The sequence below is a fragment of the Lathamus discolor genome, chromosome 3 (genome assembly GCF_037157495.1).
Source record: "Lathamus discolor isolate bLatDis1 chromosome 3, bLatDis1.hap1, whole genome shotgun sequence".
Classification (NCBI taxonomy): domain Eukaryota; kingdom Metazoa; phylum Chordata; class Aves; order Psittaciformes; family Psittacidae; genus Lathamus; species Lathamus discolor.
The window spans coordinates 62,952,155-62,977,303 of record NC_088886.1 but is presented as its reverse complement, the minus strand read 5'-3'; the positions used below and the strand labels follow the sequence as shown (position 1 = coordinate 62,977,303).

General features: G+C 38.8%; 1 protein-coding gene across 6 annotated transcripts in view; it reads right to left on the bottom strand.

The window, feature by feature from the left end:
• Positions 1–2,471: 2,471 nt before the first annotated feature.
• PTBP2 (polypyrimidine tract binding protein 2) overlaps positions 2,472–25,149 on the bottom strand; it is a 45,157-nt gene continuing 22,479 nt past the window's right edge. For 3 of the 6 annotated variants that reach the window (XM_065675618.1, XM_065675622.1, XM_065675623.1), the window contains 11 exons: positions 23,349–23,521; positions 22,816–22,959; positions 19,827–19,991; positions 19,636–19,746; positions 14,895–15,090; positions 8,691–8,845; positions 7,209–7,242; positions 6,649–6,741; positions 6,065–6,281; positions 5,886–5,963; positions 2,472–5,751 (listed from right to left, as the gene is read on the bottom strand). In XM_065675618.1, coding sequence (XP_065531690.1) covers positions 5,619–5,751; positions 5,886–5,963; positions 6,065–6,281; positions 6,649–6,741; positions 7,209–7,242; positions 8,691–8,845; positions 14,895–15,090; positions 19,636–19,746; positions 19,827–19,991; positions 22,816–22,959; positions 23,349–23,521 — 1,499 coding nt within the window. In that variant the 3' untranslated portion in view covers positions 2,472–5,618. The remainder of the gene's footprint in view (positions 5,752–5,885; positions 5,964–6,064; positions 6,282–6,648; positions 6,742–7,208; positions 7,243–8,690; positions 8,846–14,894; positions 15,091–19,635; positions 19,747–19,826; positions 19,992–22,815; positions 22,960–23,348; positions 23,522–25,149) is intronic. The other 3 variants (XM_065675619.1, XM_065675620.1, XM_065675621.1) reach the window with 3 other exon arrangements.

The window sequence follows — 25,149 nt, the reverse complement described above, 5'->3', positions numbered from 1 at the left end:
CCTAGATCCCACTAGCTTGGCTTTGCCATAGAATCAAACAGGTTGGAAAGACCTTTAAGCTCATCCAGTCCAGCTGTACCCAGCACTGTCAAGGCCACCACTAACACTATGAGGCCTCATCTCCACGGTGTGTGAACACTTGCAGGGATGGTGACTCCAGCACTGCCCTGGGCAGCCTGTTCCAATGCCTGAAAGCCATCAGTGTCAACCATCCTGAACTACCCTGACATACAGCCTTTCCTCAGGCTAGAGGCTTCAAACTTTCAGTCTCTAGCTTCCAGGGATGATCAGTGCTCATCCTGGGAAAACCAGCTTCCACAGCAGCCTGCATGCAATTCCTGAGCTCTGCCACCTCTGTACCTGTTAAGCAGAAGTGAAAACACTTACCCCATGAGCTGATTTTGACCACATTTGCTTGTAAAGTAACACCCACCCTCCCCAAATAATTCAACCAGTAACTCTCCCCTTACCAACCATTTTTAAGGGCTATTTATGCATGAAAACAACTTAAAGAAACCTACAAAACTCCCTCAATGCTCCAATATTGCTCCTGCTGCAAAACATCCCTTCTATTTCTTGTGTCCTGCACCCAGCATCCCCAGGCCCCATCACGTTTGCTACCTCACAAGCTACTGCCCGTTAGAGAACTATGTGCATGCTCCGTCAGTAATACCTGCCAAAACATAAGAGAAGGCAGCAGAACTATTCCTTCCCTTTCCCACAGCACTGAAGAAGGACTGACCTTGCAAGCCAACTAATCTTCAGCATAGAAATCATAACACCTTAGGATGTGAGACCTTCATTCCCTCTCTTGACAGGAACCCAGCCAAAGGGTGCAGGACTGAGAGAGGACAGAGAGGTTATCTTGGGAACAGGACACTGACATGCAGACAGTGCAATTACGCGTATCTCATTTCCTTGTGAAACTGGGCTGAAACTCATAAAACATGCAGAGCTCTTCAATAATAGCAGTGCTATTTTGAGCCAGGGGGGGTTATTATTATTATTATTGAGGTATTTAAGCTAATCTACATCTAATTCACATTTTCCAGAGGAAGAAATCAAGTTGCTTTGCCTTTGCCACCAGCGTGCAGAACTCAGCAAGAAAGGATACATCAACCTTCCAAACGCAGTTGGTTGAGTTGTGAAAGTTCAGTAAACTCAAAACATGGCAACGTCATGCAGTAAAAATGGTGATTTTAACCATGAAGCAGGAACTCACCCATCTCCTCGTTAACCATTCTGAACAGCCCAAAAACACATGCGCACGTGTGTGTGTGTGTGCAGGTGCCCTGTAGAGATTTGCAAAGCTCCAAAGACTCAGATTAAGTAATTCTAAATTAATTTTTACATTAAAAGAAAAGCAATAGAACAAATGAAAGCAATTCTCAGAAGCTTCATTATCGTGTGGTGGGATTCTTCAGCAAGGCAGCAACTTTGTTACTGGCTCTAGCAAGGTAATGGTGGACTAAGAATAACTTAGAATAGGTTATCATTCTTTACAGTTAAATGACTGCAGCCAACTGATTAAAGTCTCCCAAAGCCCATTAAATATAAGATAGGATGCTGAATCCCACCATTTCAGAAATTGATTCTCTTTGCCCTGTGTGTAGATGAAGGTAAGAAATCTTGCACACGCTGCACAACCTGGGAAGGCCTACCTTCACATCTTGATCACATTCCCAACTTGCCATAGCCCTTCCTACACAGAGGACTACAGGAGATTGGATATTTGGGGAAATCATTTAAAGGAAAACTTGGTCAACTCAGCAAAACTCTGAGCTTGAGGTTCTCTCACTCTGGGATGGAGGAAGGTCCTAAGACATCCATGTTTCAGCGCCATCCTTGCCTAACACAATGAGATCTTTTTAAGGAGCCTTGATCACTGTAAACCATACTGTGAAAGAAAACGGCTTTTTCAGATGGACGGGTGGATTTATATACCTGTTTGCAGAGAAAGCCACAGTTCTCACTTTTTTTTCCCAGTGCTTCAACGGAACTACTTATTATCTAAGCACAGAATCAGACAAATTATCTGGAGTAAACCAGGGTATGAAATTTAAGGCTTTAAATACTGCAGATAAATGCCTGATGGGTGCTGTCACGCTGTAAAACACTGTAATAAGCACAGGGACACTCACAATGAATGAAAGGGATTTTCTTTTGTAAGATGGCTTAACTGAAAATTAATGTAAAACATCCAAAATGGTAATTCACAACTAGTCATATGAGCTGTTATTCCTGCAGGGCAAAGGTGTCTTTTAATAACATGTGAAATCAGAATATACAAGAAATCCTTCAAAGTCAATCCACTTTTTTAAGTTTTGCCTCTATTTTTAGTCAGAGTGGTTCTGGGTTACTTCATTTCTCTATTACATGTGCCAGTGGACGTTACGTAGCCGAAGAATCAGTTTTGGACTTTCCCAACCGATGTCTTTGCTCCATGAGAGAAAAATCTAGTCTAAGGAACCTTATTTGTAGTAAACTTTTAATAAAAATGATGCTTTGCATTTTCACATCCCAAAGAGCTAAAAATACAGAAACTTATTTACATTTGATAACAACAAAAAGGTACAAATTACTATACAAAATGCAGTAAAGTCTCAAGAAAAACAAGGTTTGGAAAGTTTGAGCAGTTCGGATATGAAACCTGTATATTCTGAAGAGATCCCACTTTAAAGACTATGTATCAATACCGCAGCAGTGATTTTCTTCACTGAGTTAATGAAAAATGTTTTCATGACAATTATGACTCTCATTGCTTTTAATTTTGGCTGATACAAACATAACCTCCTAATAAAAGTTCCTGAATTGATGAAAAAAATCAAATTCAACATATGTTCTTTCCCTTGAGGTTTTTGCCACAGAACTGTTCAAAATGAGAGAAGTATAGACACTTCTTTGTAAGGAAATAAGCCTGGCAAGAGATACACGTTTCTAGTTGAAACATGCAGGCACGTTCTGATATGCAAAAGGAAGTAAGACACATTTTAACTTTAAAAAAAAAAAAAACACATAGGAAATCATATTGTATAGATGGAAAGTTGGAAAGATCAGCTCTATCGGACCCTTAACTACCAATCGAGTCAACTGGGAGATAGTCACATCGATGTGTTTGGGTTCACTGTTCTAAGAAGGTGCTGATTCCTGCGTTTCAGGTATGGATGCAATCTGATTCTACTGCCATTTCAGACTGGGTGATCACTGCGATATAACTCAAGTCATATCTTCGTTGTATTTCTGATAAATGTATTTTATTTTAGATAGTGAAGACTGATGCAACCCTCCTATGTTGTACCATGACCTTTAAAAAGCTGATAGCTATTGATTTGAAAGCCAAACCAAAGGACAGGCATCAGGTCACAAAGAAATCTGACATCAATAAATCTGCAGTAGCTGTACTGGAGAAGTGACAGAAATATGCTTTGAATTGAACACTGACACCTTTTACCAATGTAATGCTTTGGGATCATACAGTTACTCTTCAAAGGGGACTGCGTAAAAGTTTTAATCCTATTGCTAATCAAGGGGAAAAAAAACCCCACAACAATCAGTTCAAAGTAATATGAAGAAACACTATTAAAGTGCCCCCATTGTTTTTACATTCATTTTGAACCCATGTCTCTGACGAGGTGAAATATCCTGGTCTGAAATATGCATGGTCCACTAATCTAGCGTTAAAAAAAGCCCAACTTTGTAAGTGTAGCCCATGAGTATATTGTATGATTAGTAGAAAACCTTTAGCAGACACAAAAAAAATGAGAGATGAAACTGCAGCAAGAGAGCATGGCAAACCTGAGAGATCTATTAGTGCATAAATCTGCTTCCAAACTAAAAAGATAGAAAGAGAGAGCTAACGAACTACAATAAAATTTATGTCTTTACAGCAGTAAGTTACAACAGGGTGGGAAATGTTTCATATGCACATATGCCTGCAAAGGGGTCACTAGCTTTCTGAAAATAAAGAGCTGGTATTTTTTCACAGCATCAGATTTTGGTAAAATGCCATAAATTGGATTTTGGAGTATTACGCTTTTCCCACCCTGGCAGAGAATAAACATGAATTTAGAAGCACAGTAGAAGTGAAAAACAAAGAAGAGAAGAGAGAGAAAGCAGCAGAGAAAGACAGAAAAGGTGAATACAGAGCTACAGAAGTGTTTATTGAGCATGCTACAGAGGTAAGCAGAGTACACACAAAATGAAATTAAACCACCGTCAAACCTCCCAACTTTGTTAGAAAATTAATTTTTAATTGTGCCACTTTCAAACTAGACTGAATTTTACAATTCTAAAGATGTAAAAACTCAACTAATAGAAAATATACATGACCATTTTTTTCTTCGTCTCTACATAGATAACAGAATCTATGGATCTTGAAACTAAGTTACATCAATTTCAAAAAGTATTGGTCATTGAAACAGAATCAAGGTAACAGTTCAGCCTGACAGAGAACTGCTTTCAAATTAACTGGATCTGTAGATTCTGAGCCATGTTTATAGTAAAGTCAGATCAATTTCTAAATACAAAATAGCTTGAAGAGATTTATTAAAACTCAATATTACAATGCAAGGTAAATTAAGACTAAAGGCACATAAACTTTGGTCCCACCTGGTTTGTCAGTTTGAGAAAACTGCCCCCAAATTTCCTGCCAGCTTCTGCAGCAAACTTTCTTCTTCATTGAAAAAATACATGCACCATTTCCTGAACTAGCTTGACCAGTCTGTACATGCTCAGAAATCCACAACCATATTCCAGATCTTAATTACAAACTAAAGATGGCAATATATACTGAAATGCACGTAAGTCATGTCAACTTCAAAAAACATCTACGAAAAATATTCAGCCACAAACAAGACATTACTTAGTGCTGACATTTATATGATACATCCCACAAGAGTGTGTACAAAAAGGTTAAGATCCCACAATGCTTTTCACGTAGGGCTCAAAGTCACAGAAGTCACTTTTTGTCCTTTTAAGAAATTAATATTCTGTACCTTGTTAATTTTAACTAATGCCTACATTCAGAACTGAATCTAGACCAGAACGATGAAATACTAAAGGCCTTTTTCAAACAAATGAGCACAAAGCAAATAAGTAGCAAATCAAATAACATCCTTTAACTCTTTCAGCGTAATTCATCTTATTTGATTAAAAAGAAAACTAAGTGACAAGCCAGCAGATCAAAGAAATCTATCAAGCAGGAGAAACAAAAGCTTAACCTTTTTACACACCCCTGCCCAAACATATTGAAATCATCATGTAACAATGTGCCCCAGACAACCAAATCTGCTTTTTCACTAGTTATGCAATTCCAGCAGTACTAGTTCTCCTTTTTTAAGGCACGTACGTCAACTAAGTTGAAAACCTGTGGTATTAACTTGAAATCTTGTCAACAAAAGGATGGTTTATCAACAACAGCTGAACACCAAAAGTTAGACGCACTGCTTTGAAGGGTTTAAGGTTTTAAAACAATCAAGGAATGATAACAGCATGAGAAGAAAATAATAGAAAAAACCCAAAAAACAAGAGAAGACAAACTCTGGTCCCCACTTTCCTGAACAGTCAATAGGTGACAACACCAAACAATGCAATACACCCTCCTTTTCCAATCTGCCTTTTTAAATGGTTGACTTAGAGAAAGAAACTCTCAGATGGTGATTTTCTCCCAGATTGTAATTGTGAAGATCAATCAAAGCTTGAATAGCTTCTTCTACTGTTGACATCTGAAGAAGTGCCATCTTGTGATCTCTTCTGAAACAAAATAACGGCATTAGGAACTCGAACACAACAGGGGTTTCTCCTGATGTTTATTTTCCCTTAAGACATGCTGCAAGAACACTCTTATGCAGTCTTTTGGCAGAGCTACATACAGGAAAGTTACTTACTGAAAGAATTTAAACGCTTTCACAGTGCCTCCAGTGTTAGCAAACAATGTGCGTAGATCCTCTTCTGCTACCGATGGTCTATAGATAGAAAGGAAATGAGCGTAAGCAAGAAATTATTAGTCAGTTTGGGGTGTTGTGACTCATACTAATACAACTGGTGACTGAGAGCCAACACTTACGGAATATTGGACAGATGAAGTGTTGCAGAAGGAGGGAATATATTCTGGAAGTTTTTTGAACCAGGCTTCTTGAAGCGATGCAGAGGTGAATTACCAAAATCCTTTGTCAGCCCTTGGTCATCAAGTCCCTCTCGAGGTAGTTGTACTGTCTGATGTTTGGAAAGGGTCACTCGAATAATCTTGCCATACATCTTTTGTCCGTTAAGATGGCTCATGGCTGAAAAAGACAGGTTTACTCAATTCAGCGTGACTTTACCATAGCTTGTCATACATCACCCAAGCAACAAAGACCACCACCCAAGCAAATCAAAGGGTCAATGAGCTAAAAGGCTGGAATTGATTCCAGCTCTGCAGAATCTGCATGAATATTTCATTTTACTTAAAAGCCCATCATATGCGATTAAGCTGTTGAATTCATTTAGGCTATTGTGCAGACCTTCTGGAATACAAGTGCATGCAAGGCTTTGGATTTTGGGGATAACCAGGATGCAAGACAAACTGACAAATGTGAACATGCTCAGTTCACACAGAGTAACTTCAAGCACTTAAGACCAACGGGAATAGAAATGGAAAACTAATCTTACCCAGCTGTGACTGGTTTCCATCAGCCATCTGTATAAGAGCACTATCTTTCTTATTGTATAAAATCTTCACACGCTGCACATCACCATAAACACCTTTTCAAAGTCAAAGGTAACCCAAAAGAAAAAGTTCGTTTTAAAGCCAAGTCACCTAAGTAATACATTTTGACATATCAATGGAACATTCAGACAGCAACGAGATCACTCACTCAAACTCAACGCTCTCACAAATGAATAAAGGAGATAAAAGATTTTTGAATAGTGAATTTTGAAAAGAATAATTTCTGATCAACCCTCAAAGCTATGTGAATGATATTAAATTAAAGACCATGCAAAATATATTAGCATGCATTAAAAGAAAACAAATAAATCAATAAATCAATCTGTGTTCTATGGAGAGTTTTCAACAGCAAAAGAAAAATAGCAAAGAGATTTACTCTTCAACTTTAAGCCAAAGTGCTAGCTACAAATAAGAATTAAGGTGAAACAAAAAATAGAAAACCAACCAAACAAGAAACCAAAATCAAATCAATAATAAAAGTATAGTGCTAACAATAACATACCGAAGAGGGTAAACAGACTTTGGGGCGTAACCATCTTTAGAAGGAGAGAAGAGCAAGCAGCGTAAGACAAGAAGAGAGAAGAGTCGAGGAAGAGCGGAGATGAACAGATCATCCATAACGAAGGGTGGTTCCCGCAGAATGGTGAGGTGGTCATGGATCATGGTTTCAAGGCGGTTAATTGGGGCAAGTTGGTCCGAGGAACATTTTGTTCAAGCACAGAAGCATGAACATAGGGAATGAAGACAGGGAATGGAGACAAAAGACGAGGAGAAGGGTAAGACAGGGAAGGGTATGGGAGTTGGGGGAAAGACAAGGAAAAGGGAAGTTGGACACAAAGGGAAAAGGATGAAATGGGGAAGGGGATACAGCAATGCAGAAGAAAAAAAATAAGGAAGTGGGGAACAAAAACAAAATAAAATATAGGTCAGTACATAGGAAATGCAGGAATTTGGTCAGAAAATGGTTGGTTTATGTACTGTACAAGAAAAACTGAGTAAAATGTAGTCACCCAAGACAAATATGGGTAAAGTACATTCATATCAAGAGTCAACTACAGCATTTCATCTCAACATGAAAATAAATAAAAAGAGCATGCAATAGAACTTTTCAACTTGGAACTTGAACTGCGTAAGCATGGCTGGCTATGAAATGCAGGCAAACCCTCTTTCCAAACGGCACTCTGACCAAAAACATTTTCACATGCAAGACTGGATGACAAAATAGCACCAGATGATAAAAAAAGCTTCATGATTTACAGTGACAGAGGCCAGTTAAAAATGGAACAGCTAGACTGATACAAACGTCCCACATTTCATACCAGCTTTCACAGCCATCAAAAGAAATGTAAAAGGACAGTCAAAATGCAAAACTAAATCAACCCCTGAAGATTTCAGAGTTAGCAGGAAAGGTACAAGTTAAGGTGAAAATGCTTTGCCACCAGTTTTTTCTTCTTATTGTTAATTTTAAAGACAAAGGAGTTACTGCAAAGGAAAAAGTTACTAAGAGAGACTGGAAGAGTGGCCCGTCAAGATCTTTGGGAGAACCTTCAAAGAAAAACGTGTTAGAGTAGTTCACAGAAATTAAAGACCTTCAAATGTGAGCTACAAGCATGGAATGAAACAGCAAACCATTAGAAGAAACAAAACAGAAGATTCTAGTTTATGGGATTATAATTGCAAAAGAAAGCAGAGGTGTAAAAAAAGAAGAGCTTTCAATTCCAAGGTCAAACATGCAGTAGTTACCACATCGTTCTTAGAAAAAATAGGTAGCCGACTATCAAAGGACATTTTAAGTTGTTAGCTACCTGGGGAAACAAAAGAAGGGCTTTAAAATTAACTTGGGGGGATTACTAAAGAAAATCAGCAAAAATACGTTGAGCTTAAAATCCAAATGTAAGAGGCCAAATGCAAAAAAATCATAAAATAGTGACAAATGAAGGGTGACTAAAGAGGGCAAAAGAAGTAGTAAAGGGGTTTCACTGACCTCTTCATTTAAATTGCTAACCAGGAGAACTGTATTGCCACCAGCTGGAACTCCAGGCATTCCCACCCGGCCGGCAGCAGCGGCTGCAGCTGCAGCGGCAGCATTTGGAATAGCCAAAGGACTCAGAGCTCCTGGAACAGCTGCAACAGGAAGCCCTAATTTTAAAATAAAGCATATTTTACGAAACACACACAAGTCATTTTGCACAGAAAAGTCCCTCTATGAGCACACGTGTTGCATACAGCACTCTACAGAGCAGACCAATCGCTGCTAACGTCCTCCAAAGGCTTGGGGAAAGGGTTGTTAAATTCATGTCAAGCAGCAAAGTGAAAATTATTTCTTATTCAGATCAAGTCTTCAGAGAATTGAGGAGGCATAAAAAGTACTTGCTTTCCACATAAACATTTTGTGCACCAAACTTTTCTCATGTATAGAATCACAGAATGGTTTGGGTTGGAAGAGACCTTAGGATTACCCAGTTCCAACCCCCTGCCACGGGCAGGGACACCTCAACTTGGTGCTTCAAACTCAATCTGCAACACTGGAGCTGGTCATATGAAAAGGCCTCTGTGCCTCTCAGAACCTCCGTATAACTGAGGTGAGGAGGCAATGTCCTCAATCCAAGATTCTAGGCAGAACCACTGATTATGCTTTGTGGCTTCTGTAATCCAATTCCCTGAAGCAGCACACTACCCTTAGGCTAAACCTTCAGCTGTGCTTTTAGTTTTCTTCTTCCAAGGAAACACGGATTGTGTAGAGAGCTGGTGGTTTTGCCTGGTCAAGTCACTGGGGTAACAAGGTGACTGTCCTACTCCCAGGATCAGTGGAAAGTTCTTGTAATGTATATGCCTTGTCTATAGTTTATAGAGGAACAGCTTTTACCGTATTTGATCCACATTTTATTTGCACATTTTATAGAGTTCAGTAAAAAGACACTGGCTTAGCAAAGTATGTAAAAAAAAAAGAAGTTGAGCATTTTACTGTCTTTTACTGCAATTAGATTCTCAGAACACACATGAGGACAGAAGGGGAGCAGCAGGGGAGCAGTAAGCTACAACTTAGACAAGATTTCCATCTTCATTCTGATTTGTTTGTGAAAAGGGTTGGACAAATGCCCCCTCAAAGGGAACAGGACATCCATCACTACTTTGTGACAGTGCTTAACTGTATTACTTACTGATCAAGCATTGGAAAGTATTTTGTGGTTATTTCCTGTCAAGGTGCATTGAAAGAAAACCCACCCACACTAAGTGTTCTAAGAAGAGTAAAGATACAGAATGCTTTCTGATAAAGTTTAGAAGATTAAAAATGTGAGTATTCAGGGGTCAAACCAGAGGAACAGAAAGTTATCAGTAATGACAATTCCACTCATCTCTCACGCCACAAGATAAAGGGAAAATCTACCTGAATTAAAGGCAACAAATGCCATCTCTTATTGCATGAGATGTGGTATTTTTTGGGACTGACAGGAATGTCTCCTACACTGGAGATATTCAAGGCCCGCCTGGACAAGTTCCTGTGTGATGTACTGTAGGTTACCCTGCTCTTGCAGGGGGGTTGGACTAGATGATCTTTTTAGGTCCCTTCCAACCCTTGGGATTCTGTGATTCTGTGATTCTCCTGCTCCCTTCCATCCTGCAAAAACCCAACAGATTTGAGACCATGTTAGATGGTCTATGTAAACAACAGCCAGTTACATTAAATGGGCAATAAAATAACATACAATCTGCTTCACAGAATCACAAAATCCACTAGGTTGGACAAGACCTTTAAGATCATGTCCAACCGTTTCCAGCACTGCCAAGGCCACCACTAACCCATGGCACTGAGGGCCTCGTCTCCACGGTGTGTGAACACTTGCAGGGACGGTGACTCCAGCACTGCCCTGGGCAGCCTGTTCCAATGCCTGAGCACCCTCTGGGGAGGAAAGCACTCTCTCCAGGTATACTACTGTGTGAGCACCCATTTCAAGGGCTGTGCTAGGTCTTCCAGCAGAGAAGGCAGGAGTAATGCTAACAGTCAAGAGAAAGGATATGAAATTAGATACACCACTGTGATGCGATTTTGTTTCTCAAAATGTATTTGGTATAATACTACATATGTACGTATATTAATAGCAACATAAAAATATAACATCAATACGATGCATGTTTTGTTCTTGGGTTAAAGTTGAAGAACATAGCTTTAAGAAAACACAAATACAAAAGGATGCAGTTGAATAAAGTACCCCTGTACTAGACCAGCTTGCTTAACACCCCATCCAACCTCACCTTGAACACTTAACTGGAAGAAGTTTATTCCCCAAATCAGACTGTAACATAGAGGGAAACCTGTGAATGTCAAATTAAAGCCCTCACACAATTCTGTAACAACTCAGTTCTGCTCTAAAATATCATTTTGGAAATGTACTTCTGAGCACTTTGTATGGCATATGCTGCCATGTTTAGTTACACTCAGCTGCTGTCAAGGTCATGCAGACAGAAATGTGAAGAATGACAGTAAGGAGTGACAGATGTCCACCTGAAGGGAAACAACTTATTTTACACTAGGTCAACAGCAATCATTTAGGTATTAGAAAATGACAAGATACCAGAGCATTTCAAATCTTTTGGTGTGTGTGTATGCACCCTTCGCTGACTTTAGAAGCTCTAAGCCAGTCCAGCATTTATAGGAATAAACGAATCTGAATATGACTAGTGAAGTCTTTATGGCTCTTTCCATGGTTTGGCAGAACAAAGCTGACAAAGATTAATCCAACACCATTCATACAATTATTATTCTTTGAAATACATAATTTAATAAGAATCTTAAAGGACATTAGTGGAAAGTGCCCACAATGGAAGCCAGCAATGACAGCAAGGGCTAAAGTTATGGGAGCACTAACCACAGCAACATATTTCCAGCTGTAACATTTAATTCCAATTTAGGTATTTAAGTACTGCTACATATTAGTAGTTAAAAGCTTGAGTCATTCTTATGATAATCTTTTGTTTGTTGCAGTTCAGAACAATACAGTTGCTGTTTCTTTAGAGGTTTTTCTTGTAAGATTTCCTAACTTCTTGGAAACCAGCCCATTCTGACCATTTTCTCCCTCTTTTAAAAGACTTGTTGAAAAGATGCCCAATTTTCAGTCTCAAAGATTTCTGACACTATTTTATCACAGCTGAGCATGTAGCAGATGCATGAGTAACAATGCATGTGGGCTAGGATCATCTATTTGATTGAGAGGTTTCTAACTGATTCTGTAGCATACAAAGACCTCATTTCTCGCAAAGGTCAGACAAATTACAAATCCACAGCAACGACAGCTCTTGCTCTCTGATTTGCCGTTCTGATTTAAGCAAGTCAAAAATAGTTAATGAATAAATGTAAGAACAACTTGGTTTATGATTACTATTTAGCATCCAACACACTTAAGATTTGAGGACTTATCAGAAACTACTTTAAGAGGTTAGCTTCTTTGTGAATGTGATCAACTGGTGTTAGATAGCTTGGTGAGTAGCTTTATCTTGGCTTTGAACAATTACAGGTAACATGGTTTTGCTTTTTCTGGATATTAATGAAAGTATACAACTGTTGTACACCTTTTTCCTAGCTTTCTGAGGTCTGTGTCCTCAATGAATCTTAAACACAGCATGTCATGTTATTTATTCCCCTTCAGTGCATCTTTTTGATGACGAACTTATGTGTGAAAACCACAGGAAGAAGGAGTAGTCATATTAATGAAGGTGTGCATAACTGTGACTCGGAACAGGATTTAAACCCTACACCTGGTTTGAAACTTTCTTGTGGCTTTATGTCAAGTAACCACCATCTTTTTGTTATCTGTTACTGGCCTGCTTCTTACGCTGAGCCTAAATGGGTTTGGGGGAGATAGTAAGTTCTTTTAAAGTCTCTGCATAACAGTTCTGGAAGCTGCAAGAATTCCTACACTGCACCATAAAGTTACATTTCCTAAAGAAAAGGGCTCATTCCATCCAGAAGGAAACGGAGATATGTAACAGTTTAGTATTAATTCAGATTTAATCACCAAGACTAACAAGATTCACATCTTGTCACTAAAATTCAGCTCACCAAATCATGATAAACCTAAATCTCACTCCTGACAGATTACAGTACAGAGTTTAAAAAGCCAACAACAAAAACACATCCAGTGTACAACTATTCAGCATATAACAGCATAATATAAGCCAGACCTGAGTCCTCACCACATTTCCTGTTAACGATCTCATTATATACATATAAGAGAACAGGTACAGCAAGGATTTTAACAAGAATGCTACGGGTTCAATTTAGGGTATTCTTTCTGAGCACGTTAAAGAACCTGAAGAGCATCACATGAAGCTCAAAATGGAGCTCCACTCTTTCATGGAGAAACATGCCCTTTGGGTGCCATCTGTGAATAGGGCAGAGCAGACACTGACTGAGTACACTCTGAAGGTATCGTTAGCAACATTACAGAAACAGGAATTCTAAAGCAAATAAAAGGAAATGAAATATTCAAAGGAAGAAGCAGGAGGAAGGTCACTGCTATCATTCTGCCATACTTCACACATCACAGTGTGCCAACCTCCATATTATAACTAAGTGTTCTCAACCTTCTCCTTTTGAATATCTGAATAAAAATGCAGCTATAAATTGCAGTGTCCATTTAAGCTTTTGAGAGTTTCTTCTATCCTTTGCCCTTTTTTATTTCTATCACTTCTATTTTGTACCTTTTTGCACAGTAAGGAGCCCAGACTGAGAACCATGTTTCCCCTATTCAAACAAGCACCATTCCCATTCTGATAACTCAAAGCTCTCCCAACTGGCCATGAGCAGGGTTAGAAAATGGCTCCAGCTTCCTTAAGTCTCCTTCCAAACAATGAAGGCTTTTACAGAGAGAGAAAATAATGTAACAACCATGTTATAGTGTCTGCACTACTCATCAAAATGAACACGTCTGACTTCACTGGAATAGATGTTATTCATGTTGTCCACCTTTGATTTTCCTGCTGCTTGGAAAAACAGTGCGTTTAAAGAGGTGCATTTAAACTAATATGACTGCAGCCCCATGTCTACATTCTACTCATTACGTGCTGACAGAATTATTAACAGCCCCAAGGGCAATTCTACAGCACTTATCTCTGTGGTGTCACACTTAAAAACACTCATCCATCTGCCCTATCAATCCATGGAAAGAGATTTCAATACTTAAACAATAGGAAGTTCAAAGAGAAAACAAGGAAATCTCTTCAGAGACTAGATTCTTACAGTATTTTTACTTCCCCGAACTCCTGCTGTAGCCAGAAGCGATACACCATTTTGCAAGTCAGCCTGGAGGATGTGAAGTCAAGCATTCCAAAATTAGTGGAATTTGAGGTGGGAGTATGTGGAATTACAACTAGATAGGAAATGTATCCTTCAAGTGATCTGATTTTAGAAAAGGGCAGACACATGACAGTGCTGAGTAGCCTTAAGTGCAATATTCACCCTTTTCCTGGGCTCACATCATTCACTAAGCTCCTTCTAACTTCTGTAACACACAGAGCAGAGGTCCCTCTTTACTACATTAGCTCAGACTTACTCCAAGCTGACCCATCCTGTACCAAAAATCAAGGCACGAAATCTATGTTGCTCTGAAGTTTTCTTTAGAAGAAAAATGGGAATTGATGAAAGAAGAAAATATGGGAAAAGACTAAGTTGGAAGAACAATGATCACAACAGAATAAATCAGGTTTTATAGAAGTCAGCAGATCATGCCCAAGTAGTATTCAATTTGAAGAATAGCAACTTGACAGAAGTAGAAGTGAAACTGAGGCAATGAATTGTGATAAATTAAAAACACACATTACAACTTCCTCCCAAAGCATTCATTATTTTGCTAATACATTTATCTCTCTCAGAGTGTTTCACCTACTACTTCAGGATATTAGACTAGAACTGAAAATACAGATTTCCTTTCTTAAGCAAAGAACACAATCTTTCCTCACTGAAGGAAACCAACAAACTGTTATTTTCATAATATGACACTACAAATAAGCATTAGCATGAATGAACACACATATTACTATGTTACTACAATTCAGCTCAAAATAGAGACTGAACCCTGAATGGGCCTTTGGACACTACTGCAACCCAAGATCTCTAATTGTTACAAGAAGAATTAACAACCATTTTCATCAAGCAACTTTGCAATCCAAAAGAACAAGGCAAGAATCATACCTAGAAGAGAGGTCTCCTTTGCAAATGCTGCAGCAATAGCTGGGTCCAGCGCTGGCTGCCCATCACCAGATGGCAGATCAGGACGAGTGTAGTCCCTGCTTTTATCATTGTTGTACTTGACATTCAAATTCACCAGTTTGGAAAAATCAATCCGTAGGGTACAGCAAGCATTATAGATATTTTGACCATCTAAGGCCTGGAAAAGGGAGTCAAGTTACTTAAATAATACACAATACAGGTTGGTTGCACTTTTATGTTTTCAGCAAGGTCAGCGTATACACATATATCCATCTGAAAACCAGTTCAGCTTAAAACATATTCTTTAACCTCTCTTAACACGATTCCAGGAAGCCTGATGTTTCTTTCTCTTCTCTAGAAGCTGTTAATGCACCAAAGGGGCAATGCAGTCCAACTTAAAAGTTCAGTCTGTTGAGTGGAGTTAATTCACCTGCATTCCATGGTGAAACTTTAACATGGACTTAATGCCAACTAAATCGCTCCAAGGATAAAAGAACAGCAAAAATGACACAAGTGCTCTTTTACATGGGAAGTTGACCTGAGGGGAAAAAAAAAAACCCTAAAACATCTAGACTTAAATACCATCTTAAGAGAGCTACCTGATACAGCTGAGTATCTACATTGTTCCTGCATGGTTTTCCTTCTCCCCTTCAATGTAATTAATGACAAAATTAAAAGGAAAGCAACTTTATCTGCTAACCTAATGCTATACCAATGGTTTGAGAATAATGTTGGTAAACACACTCATGTTTTCAGTCTCTGATGCTCTGCCAGTGAGGAGGGGCACAAGAAGCTGGACAGAAGTACAGCTGAGACACATGACCCAAAGCAGCCAAAGGGGTATTCCATACTACAGTGAATCATGTTGGGATATAAACTTACCATTTCCTAGTACAAGCTGTGCTCTTAAGGATTCAAGATGCCTGAAACTCCTGAATGCAATAATCATGGATAACTGCCCTGAAGCTAAGTATCTTATCTGGAGATGTCCTTGCTTCCCACTCCAGCAACAACTACCTGAAGTTGCTATTACAGATTTTAGGGCAATAGCAGAGATCTTTTGTAGACTGCCACCTGTGCAGAGCAACCCTGTAGCTGTCACTCACATCAACAGGAAAGAAGACAACTTGAATGTAGAGTCAAACCTCAGCAGAACCTCTGTAGAGGTACTCTGAATCACCTACAGGCCAACTACAGCAGAAACTCTCCATTTCAACCTAAGTTGGGCCAAGATGGCTAGCATGCACTACATACATGTTTCAGTTAATCCTCCAGAGATGAGGCATTAGTAACTGTCAATATCTTTCTACAGGATTCCAGATTACAGCTATTCAAATTTAAGTTTGCTGGTTATGCTGAACGTACTGATTGTTTACTATGAAAACGAGCTATTTTTGATGCTTCAAGTATCTCCTCATGCATACAGACTTCTATAGGACATCACCTTTTGCTTCACTGGAAGTACAGTAGCTCAATGTGCTCTACTACTGCACATACTCCGTACCTTCTGCAACCCATGGCTAGACTGCTGCATTGCACATTGCTTTGTCACCTTCACCTGGCAGTGTAACAGACACCAACAATCCAATCTGAGGGTGGTGATGAAACACAAATTATTGTAGCCATCATCTACCTCAACAGGAAATGAGCAAGTGAGTGCAATTCTTCACTACTTGCTCATTCAAATAGCAAAAGTGGTCCCACAGAGGCTTGGTACTGTACTTTCCTGTCAGTGTCACTGGTTTCTCAGAACTTTCAAATAAATAGCATCTCTCCTTGGTTCTTCCAGCCCTTCAGTTTTCCAAATTGCTCCTTAACTTCCTTAATAAGTCTTCAATTTCTATTAAGGCCACATTCCAATTTCCCTATTATCTTCTATAGTAACAACTGATGGAACAGAAATTGAAAACTTCTTTCCTCTTTTAGTATGCTTTTAATTTTCAACTCCTGCAACTGAAATGTATCCACCACATCCTCTTGTTCCTACTCTATTTCCAGATATATTTAAACCAGAGGGGTTTTTCCTATCATCTGACTCTTCTTTCAAGCACTTTTCTTGTGGTGGCACTTTCCGTTTGACCATAGTAGCTCAACCTTAAGAACTGTACTTATTTTATTTTATTAGCTCTGGAGGACAGGGGGAAAATTAAACTTTCCTTCTAATTTGGCACTCTTCAATACTTGCAATGGGGTATTACTCTTAGCATTTTGCTTATTTACGTACAGATTGGTTAAAATATGAAACTATAAACTGAAGACCACTTCAATTTGTCACCAAGATGGGCTCCAAGATCACTCTGACAATGCCTGTATGTGCAGGAGTCACTCAATGAGTTTAGTCATTCACTAGTGAACAACTACCCTAATCAAAACATGAAGAACTGGAGCAACAAATACATACAGTAACCCATGATAGAGTACCAGTTTGTCAGAAGTCAACAACAGCGAGAGATCTTTAGGTTCCTTCCATACTTTCACAAACCTCATCCTTTGTTATTCTGTTACTTCCTTGTAATATATCCCTAGAATGACACTGATTCATCTTCAGATCACTATAGGCCACTGCACAGACATCATCCTTCCATTAGATCTTCTGATAATTTATTTAAGGCTCAAGAAAGGTAAAGAAATGTATCACCTCATGTCCTATTTTGCTTTAGAAGAGCACTTTAAAAGCAGCATTAACACGTTACTGAAAAAATAACTTACCAAACACAAATCAAGCCTGAATTACAACATTGTGCAACAAACACATGAGCATCCAACTGTTTATAAAGTGTTTCAAATATGAACCTAAATTACTTTAGTTGCTGTCTGCAGCAATTGTAGGTTAAAGATCTTTTCGGCACAATTTTAAACCTATTTCAAACCCAAAAGGTGTATCCCATCCAAGCAAATCTTCTTCCTATTACAGTAACACCCTTGCATCTCCCTCTACTCAAACACCATTTAATATTTGATATTATTCATCTCTGAGAAGAATATCCCTAATTTAAATTATATTCCAAATATACAAATACTTCCAGACTGCTTTGCAGGAGTAGATTATCTTACATTACATCATTGTAAATCAAGTTGTATATCACCTTTATTCTTGTAACTTCATTCTGGCTAGCTTTACTCTTCCCAACAGCATGAACACTTCCTCTCTTCTTTTGGAAAACCTCTTTATTTTTTGTGATTCCTGTCTTGACCACCTTTTTAAAATACTTTTTTATCAGTAACCACTATTTCATTTGGTGATGAGGATAAAAATGACCATCCTCCACCATGAAGGTCTTGATTTCAACACAGTCATCACTCCGTAAAGTAACAGAAAACTAAGCCTATTTTTTCTTTCCTCTACTAAGAGGCACTCATTGCCAACTCAGGCTGAGGTGCAAGCTTTTCACTTTTGCTTCAAGTTCTCAGCTATTCTGTCATCTAAGTGCAAGAAGCACTTTCTGTGCTGCCAAGCAACACCGAACCAGCGCATCAACTTGAACCAGTTTCCCACAAATCCAGCCTCTATGGGAAGGTCTGAAAACACAAATTCATTCCATTTTAACTCTTAAAAATCAATATAATAAAAAAATCCAGCCTCCACCTTTGGTTCAACTTTTCTGTTGCCACAGATTCATTCAATTATCCCACTCAACTAATTCCAAACAACTGGTACAGATTACATGCTGTTGATCTGCCACAATTTATACACAGGTTCTCTATAATGAATAAAACCAGTTACCTGTTCTTGCCTTTCCTACCTAGGACAGGAGAGTTTCATAGAACCACAGAGTGGTTTGGGTTGGAAAGGACCTTAAGATCATTCAGTTCCAACCCCCTGCCATGGGCAGGGACACCTCCATTAAAACACAAGTAAGATCCTGCCCTCATCTGTCACTCATCCAAATCTGCTTCCTAGTCTGATCCCATGAGTAAGACTGTACTCTCTCTTCTGGGCATTTACAGTTATAATGAGCTCTACGTAATTTTTTTTAAGATACTATAATTAAATACTTCTATAAATGTCAATCCAATCCAGAAATCACATCTTTGTTTTGATGGTTAGAAAGGATCTAGCAACAAGAATTCACTCTTCATTAGGGACTGTAGCGATAGGACAAGGGGTGATGGGCTCAAATTGGAACACGGGAAGTTCAGGTTAGATATCAGGAAGAAGCTCTTTACTGTGAGGTTGCTTAAGCGCTGGCACAAGATGCCCAGAGAAGCTGTCGCTGCCCCATCCCTGGCAGTGTTCAAGGCCAGGTTGGACACAGGGGCTTCTAGCAATCTATCGCAGTGTGAGGTGTTGCTGCCCATGGCAGGGGGTTGGAACTGGATGATCTTAAGGTCCTTTCCAACCCTACTTTTCTATGATTCTATCTTACAGAATTTCCTGCTTAGAGTGAATTAATTCTGCACCAACAGCACAGCCCACATTTCTACTGCTTGTTGACATCTACACTATGGCAGTCCTGCATATGTGAAGTCTTATTAAGATATTTAGTCATAATTATAGATGTATACAAATATTTAGACATAGAATCCTTAAACATAGTATCTTCAAACACTGATTTTATGCAATAGTAATATCCTACCTCTCAACTATTTTTTCATCTCAAAGAATTCACACAAGGGGTGGAGGAGTATGACACATTACTAAGGTCAGCACTTGTCATATTAACATCTTCAAAACATTTAGAGTACAGGAAGGTCTCCAGCCTTAAAAGAAAACTCTACTTACTAGTTTTGCTTGCTGTGCATTTACTGGATCACCATACTGCAGTAAAGCCTGAAACTGGTTATTCTTTGTGAATGTGATTATCTTCAATACAGCACCAAATTTAGAGAATATCTGCCAAGAAACATGGTAAAAGTTTTATACACAAAGTTCCTCCCACATGAGAGCTCAAATTCAAAAGAAACTGGGCTTACCTGATGGAGAACATCCAGGGTCACTGGATAGTACATATTGTCAATGATTATTCTGAGTACCGGACTCTGAGCTGGAGTCACTGCACTCTCACTCACAGTGGTCCCACTAATGGGAGCATTTGTTGCCTGCACAGCTGTCACTGCCTGAAGAACAGCTTGGGCCCGCTTCAAAACAAAAGACAAGACAAGGCAAGACAGCTTGGTTAATATTTCAAGATGATAGCTAGAAATTAATTAGCAATATTTATATAGTTAACTCCAGAAACAGAAAACTGCCCACTGATTTCAAACTGAGAGCTACAGACAGAACACAATGTAAGTGCGATGCAGTCCAACTCTGTGAGAAGAGACAAATGAAAACATCAATTAACCCTTATGTCACAATAAAGAGGGGCTTCAAATGGCAGTGGTATCAATCAATCCCACTTGTACTAGTAAGGATGAAGTAAGTGAGGATTTTGTAGGTTTCAAGATTCTTTCTTTTCCTTTCCTTTATCAAAAACCAAAATCCAATAAAAAACCCACAAGCCTACAGAAACCAGCAGGATTGAACCTATTTTCCAGGAGATTCTATTGCAGTTCACATTTCCCTGCCATTTTAGAGCTCTGATAGAAAGGGCTAATACTAAGCTAACACTTCCATACTTCTCAGCTTTAACACAGTGGAATCATACACAAGGCTGACAAATGTCAGGAAGTAGTATCCACAGAGAGGTAAAACAAACTGGTGTTTGTTATCCACCCTCTTTCAGAAGAACAAAATCCTCTTCATGTGTGGGGATTTTGGGGTGTTTAAACACAAGCAGGGCTTTAGAAATCCAAAGGTAACCACATGATGACAGCATAAAACCACACAGCTATGTCACTACTTCCACTGCGCAAACTGACAGGATCAGAAAGATAAGATGTCTTTTTCTGAGAAAGAAAAAGTGCAGGAAAAAGGGGTTCCATTTAATGCTTTCATTGCAGGAGCCTTATGAAGCAAACAATACAAAACAGAGACGGGTGAGCATGCTAGGTAAGAGTAATAACCACCATATGAACATACACTGCATATTTTAAAGGTATTAGAGCTACTGCGCGACTTCATAGCTTACAACTTACATGATAATCCTCATACTGAAAAGAATCAATGAGTAAGGAAAAGGGAGTGGAAGGGGAAACAAAACAAAAAACACAGAGACCTGGTGAACACTAGTTGGGAAAACAAGATTTACCTCTACACTTATCAGCACTGTAACTGTAAAAACATGTTCTGATAACAAACAGGATTTTTGTTCCACAATGTATGAAATACGTAACTTTCAAGCTGGCCAAATACTGGGCCAAGTTGTATGATTAACTCCTATTCCCTTCTGTAAGCACAGGAGAAGCACACGGGAATTAAAACTCACTCCTTCAAGTGACTGTATAATCAAAAGAACCGGAATCTGTGAAGACAGTTTGAACATCTAACCCTTGTTAGCACTATCCATCTATGCTTATGCATCATATTTTATTACAGTTACAGAAGTAACTGTCATCTCGATTCCTGAGTCTACGTATCAGACAACACAGGGTCAGAAATGGTTGGTTTAAAGGAGTTTAAATGCTCCTCTCAGTGTTCTGATGTCTCACAGGAAAAGGATTTACATAGAATTACAGAGCTGAGAGAAAACATACTCAAAATGGACCATTTAAGTTTTCTTCAGAGCCAACTCATTCCAAGTACAGAACTAAAAATAGCCCTGGAAGTTGCTGTTATTGAGGAATTCAGAAAACAGCTTAATGGAACTTTTCCTACTTTCACTATTTTTAAAAGTTTTTTATCTTCTTTATAGCTAAGACACTTGGCACTCCTCTTCAAACTCTTTATCTTTCCAGTTCCATGCACTAACATCCCAACTTCTCTGAATATTCCTGCTTGAACATCCAGAAACAAAGACAATTTCAAATCCAAACCAAAAGAAGACTAAGGCAACATTTGCATCACCTTTATTTCTCCTTACAGAAAAAAGAACATCCAACCACCTTTGTTGTATAGAATGCCTTGGAAACACTAGTAACAGAATACTTACTGACAAGTACCTATTTCTATTATTTCGTTTGAAATTAAAGAACTAGAGACCTGAAAGACAGGGAGTATGTTTAAACTGAGTATTAATGTGTATGGTGGCATAAAAGCTGTTGAAAAGTCAGCACATCCTCTACATTGGACACATGGAGTACAAAGAGAGGTTTAGCATAGAAGCCAGAGGACAATGCAAGAGAAAGCTCCTTAAAGGAGTACGTCCATTCGCTAAATGTGCAGGCAGAATTCATCCTCTAAGTAAACAAATTTGTTTTTCCTTATCACTGACATTTTGGGAAACACAAAACCCCTCAATTTTTAAAAAGTACATTTAGAAGCCAAACTATCACAAGATTCTAACTTTTCAGTTTAGAAGCACCAACAGGAAAATCAATACTATACTTAATCAGAACCAAGATGTCTTTCAACAGATTACTATTGTTTCTAAAGGCTATCATAGAATCCCAGACTGGTTTGTGTTGGAAGAGACCTTAAAGATCATGTAGTTCCAACCCCATGACAGAGGCAGGGACACCTTCCACTAGAGCAAATTGCTCCCCGTCCAACCCGGCCTTGAACACTGCCAGGGATGGGGCAGCCACAGCTTCTCTGGGCACCCTGTGCCAGTGCCTCAGCACCCTCATAGGGAAGAGCTTCTGCCTTAGATCTAATCTGAGGATCCGCACCGTCAGTTTAAAACCATTCCCCTTGGCCTATCACTACATGCCCTTGACAAAAGTCCCTCTCCAGATTTCATCATAATGGAAAGATCATACAGAAAGCCAATCCCCTTCAATGTCACAAAACAGAATGACCATAGGGAAGACTACAGCAGCATTAGAACGTGGACGAAACTAACTGATTTAAACATAAGCCAAGAATACACACTAAGCCTCATTTTCTGCCTGCATTTTTAATACTACTGAGCAGTAAATATACCTGGTTAAGTGTGTTATCAGTCTTCAGTTCTTTATGATTGGAATACTGGATATAGATAAGTTGGTTCCGAAGATGAGGTGTCACAGCAGAGTAGTAATTCACCATGGTGACAGCTGCTTCTTCTGTGGCAAGTTCCAAAAATGCCTGTGATTAAACAGTTAATTTTTAGTATTTACAAGGCAGATAATAGTCATATTAGCAGCATATATAAAACACTTAAAGCACTGGACAACACATAGTAACAAATACCAGTATTCAGTGTCATTAGCTATATATACCAAGTTTACCAGTCCAAAAATTCACCCCTGAAGATGAGAGACTATTTCTCTCAGTTAAGTTTTTGCTATATGCAGTTCCACCATACCCTGTTCCCCCTATAATTTACTAAAAGACAGTATAAGTTCATAAAAAGGAAAAATTCAGTATTAAAACCAAAAAGCCTTACTGTTCTATGACTTATTTCAAGAGCATTTTAACAGCATGTTTTGAAATTACACAGAAAGCATAGTGAAAAATGGAAAGCAACAAGTTACCTGATTTTTCCCTTTCAGCATCAGGATGTTGGTCACCTTACCAAAAGGTAAACCTAAAGCAATAACTTCTGTTTCTGTCACTTCCCCAGGCAGTTTCCTGATATGAAGAACACGGGAAGGAGCCCCATCCAATTTATCTTCCCCTTTGAATTTCTTGGTGTCATTACCATTTGCTGAAAGACAGAGTCAGACTAGATGTGAAAAGCTGACTGATAAAATGGTTTTCGTTAGAAATATCACTTTTAAGTAAGCCACCTCTTAGCTGGATCTAAATAGAAGTCAACGGTTCAGAACAAATTCTGAAGAGACAGATGTTACAGCTTTGGAAAAGGTGTGTTCAAGACTAACTCAAATCCTTTGCATCTCTTTCAGTGAAGTATCTCATGTAATACCATGCAAGAGTATTAATGATGACTCAGAAGGGCTTGCATAAGAACTGTAAATTCTATTAAAAAAAAACAACAATTTGAGGTTACCCAGAATTTTGGTTTTCAGGAGAAAAATGGTGGCGAATAGTTACAAGAAGAGCTTCTAAAGGGAATTTTAAAGGATTGTTTGCACTAAGGAACCAGAGACACAAAGTAGAGAAGTATCAAAGCAAAAGGGGAAGTATTATTAATGCTGAGAAGGATCACACTGGAGAAAGTGGATGACCCAGAAGACTGATATTGCAAACATCTGATGAAATCCTGAGCCTCAGAATTTAAGGACCAAGAGCAAAACCATCCATTATGAACTACAAGCTCCTTGACAGATAAAAACCAACTAATAAACATGATGTAGCCAACACAGGGGAAGGGGGTATGGGAAGAGCCAGATTAGACTTTCCCAGCAGAAGCAGAGAAGCATTAACATCATTGTCCAAAGCACCTGAAAGGTATTATTAGGAATGCTGTCCAGAATTCTTGTACAAAATTCCATCTGCAGTTCCTAGCCAGTTGGATGGAAGAAGTGTTGCTTTGTAAAGAAGGCCAGTAATACAACCACTGCCTACAAATACATAAGTGGAGTAACCATTAGAGTCAAGAGCTGAAGTACAATACTGTTCTAAGATATATGGATATTAATGAATTAATCAATGCTGGAAATCAGAACACAAATACATATGAGAGAAGCAAGTGCTAAGACTTCCCTTTTCCTACTTCTGGCTGTAAAACATGCAAGTCAGCGCATGAGCTACTCAACCTCTGAGCTGAGTACTTGAATAGCCCCATGTATTTCCAAAACAACCCACGTCAACTGTGACTAGGAGAAAAAGACTTGTCATTATTAGGGTTCAAATTCTTGAGGGCTTCTACTAAAGAGGATTAATAAATAAATAAATAAAAAGTACAGGACTACTTTATTTACTCACTACAAAAGCAGAAACAATAAATGGGGGAAGGGAAGTGTGAGGGAAATCAATAGGAAGCATTTACAGGTGTTAAACCCTTGTGAGGAAGTTGATGGCTGCAATTTGCAGAGAGAAGTGAATAAAGAAGTCTTCAGTTCTCACTCAGCTGTAACTACAGAATCTCTTGCTGAACTGGTGCCAGGAAAGTCACTTCTACCTAATCCTGTTCCCTGTGTAAAAATATCACATTCATTTATGACCAACATGAGCACAGAAAGAACTCCTCAAGTTCTTAGCTCCATTTATACCTTAGCCAAGCCAACCTACTCCAGATTAAAACACAGAACGAAATGGACTCTTACTTTTACAAGTCAAGAACATCCACACTCCAGATGTGGATCTGAAAAGCCAAATCAGGTGTGACATTTAAGTACCTTTCCAACGGCATTACGAAAATCGGCGAACTCG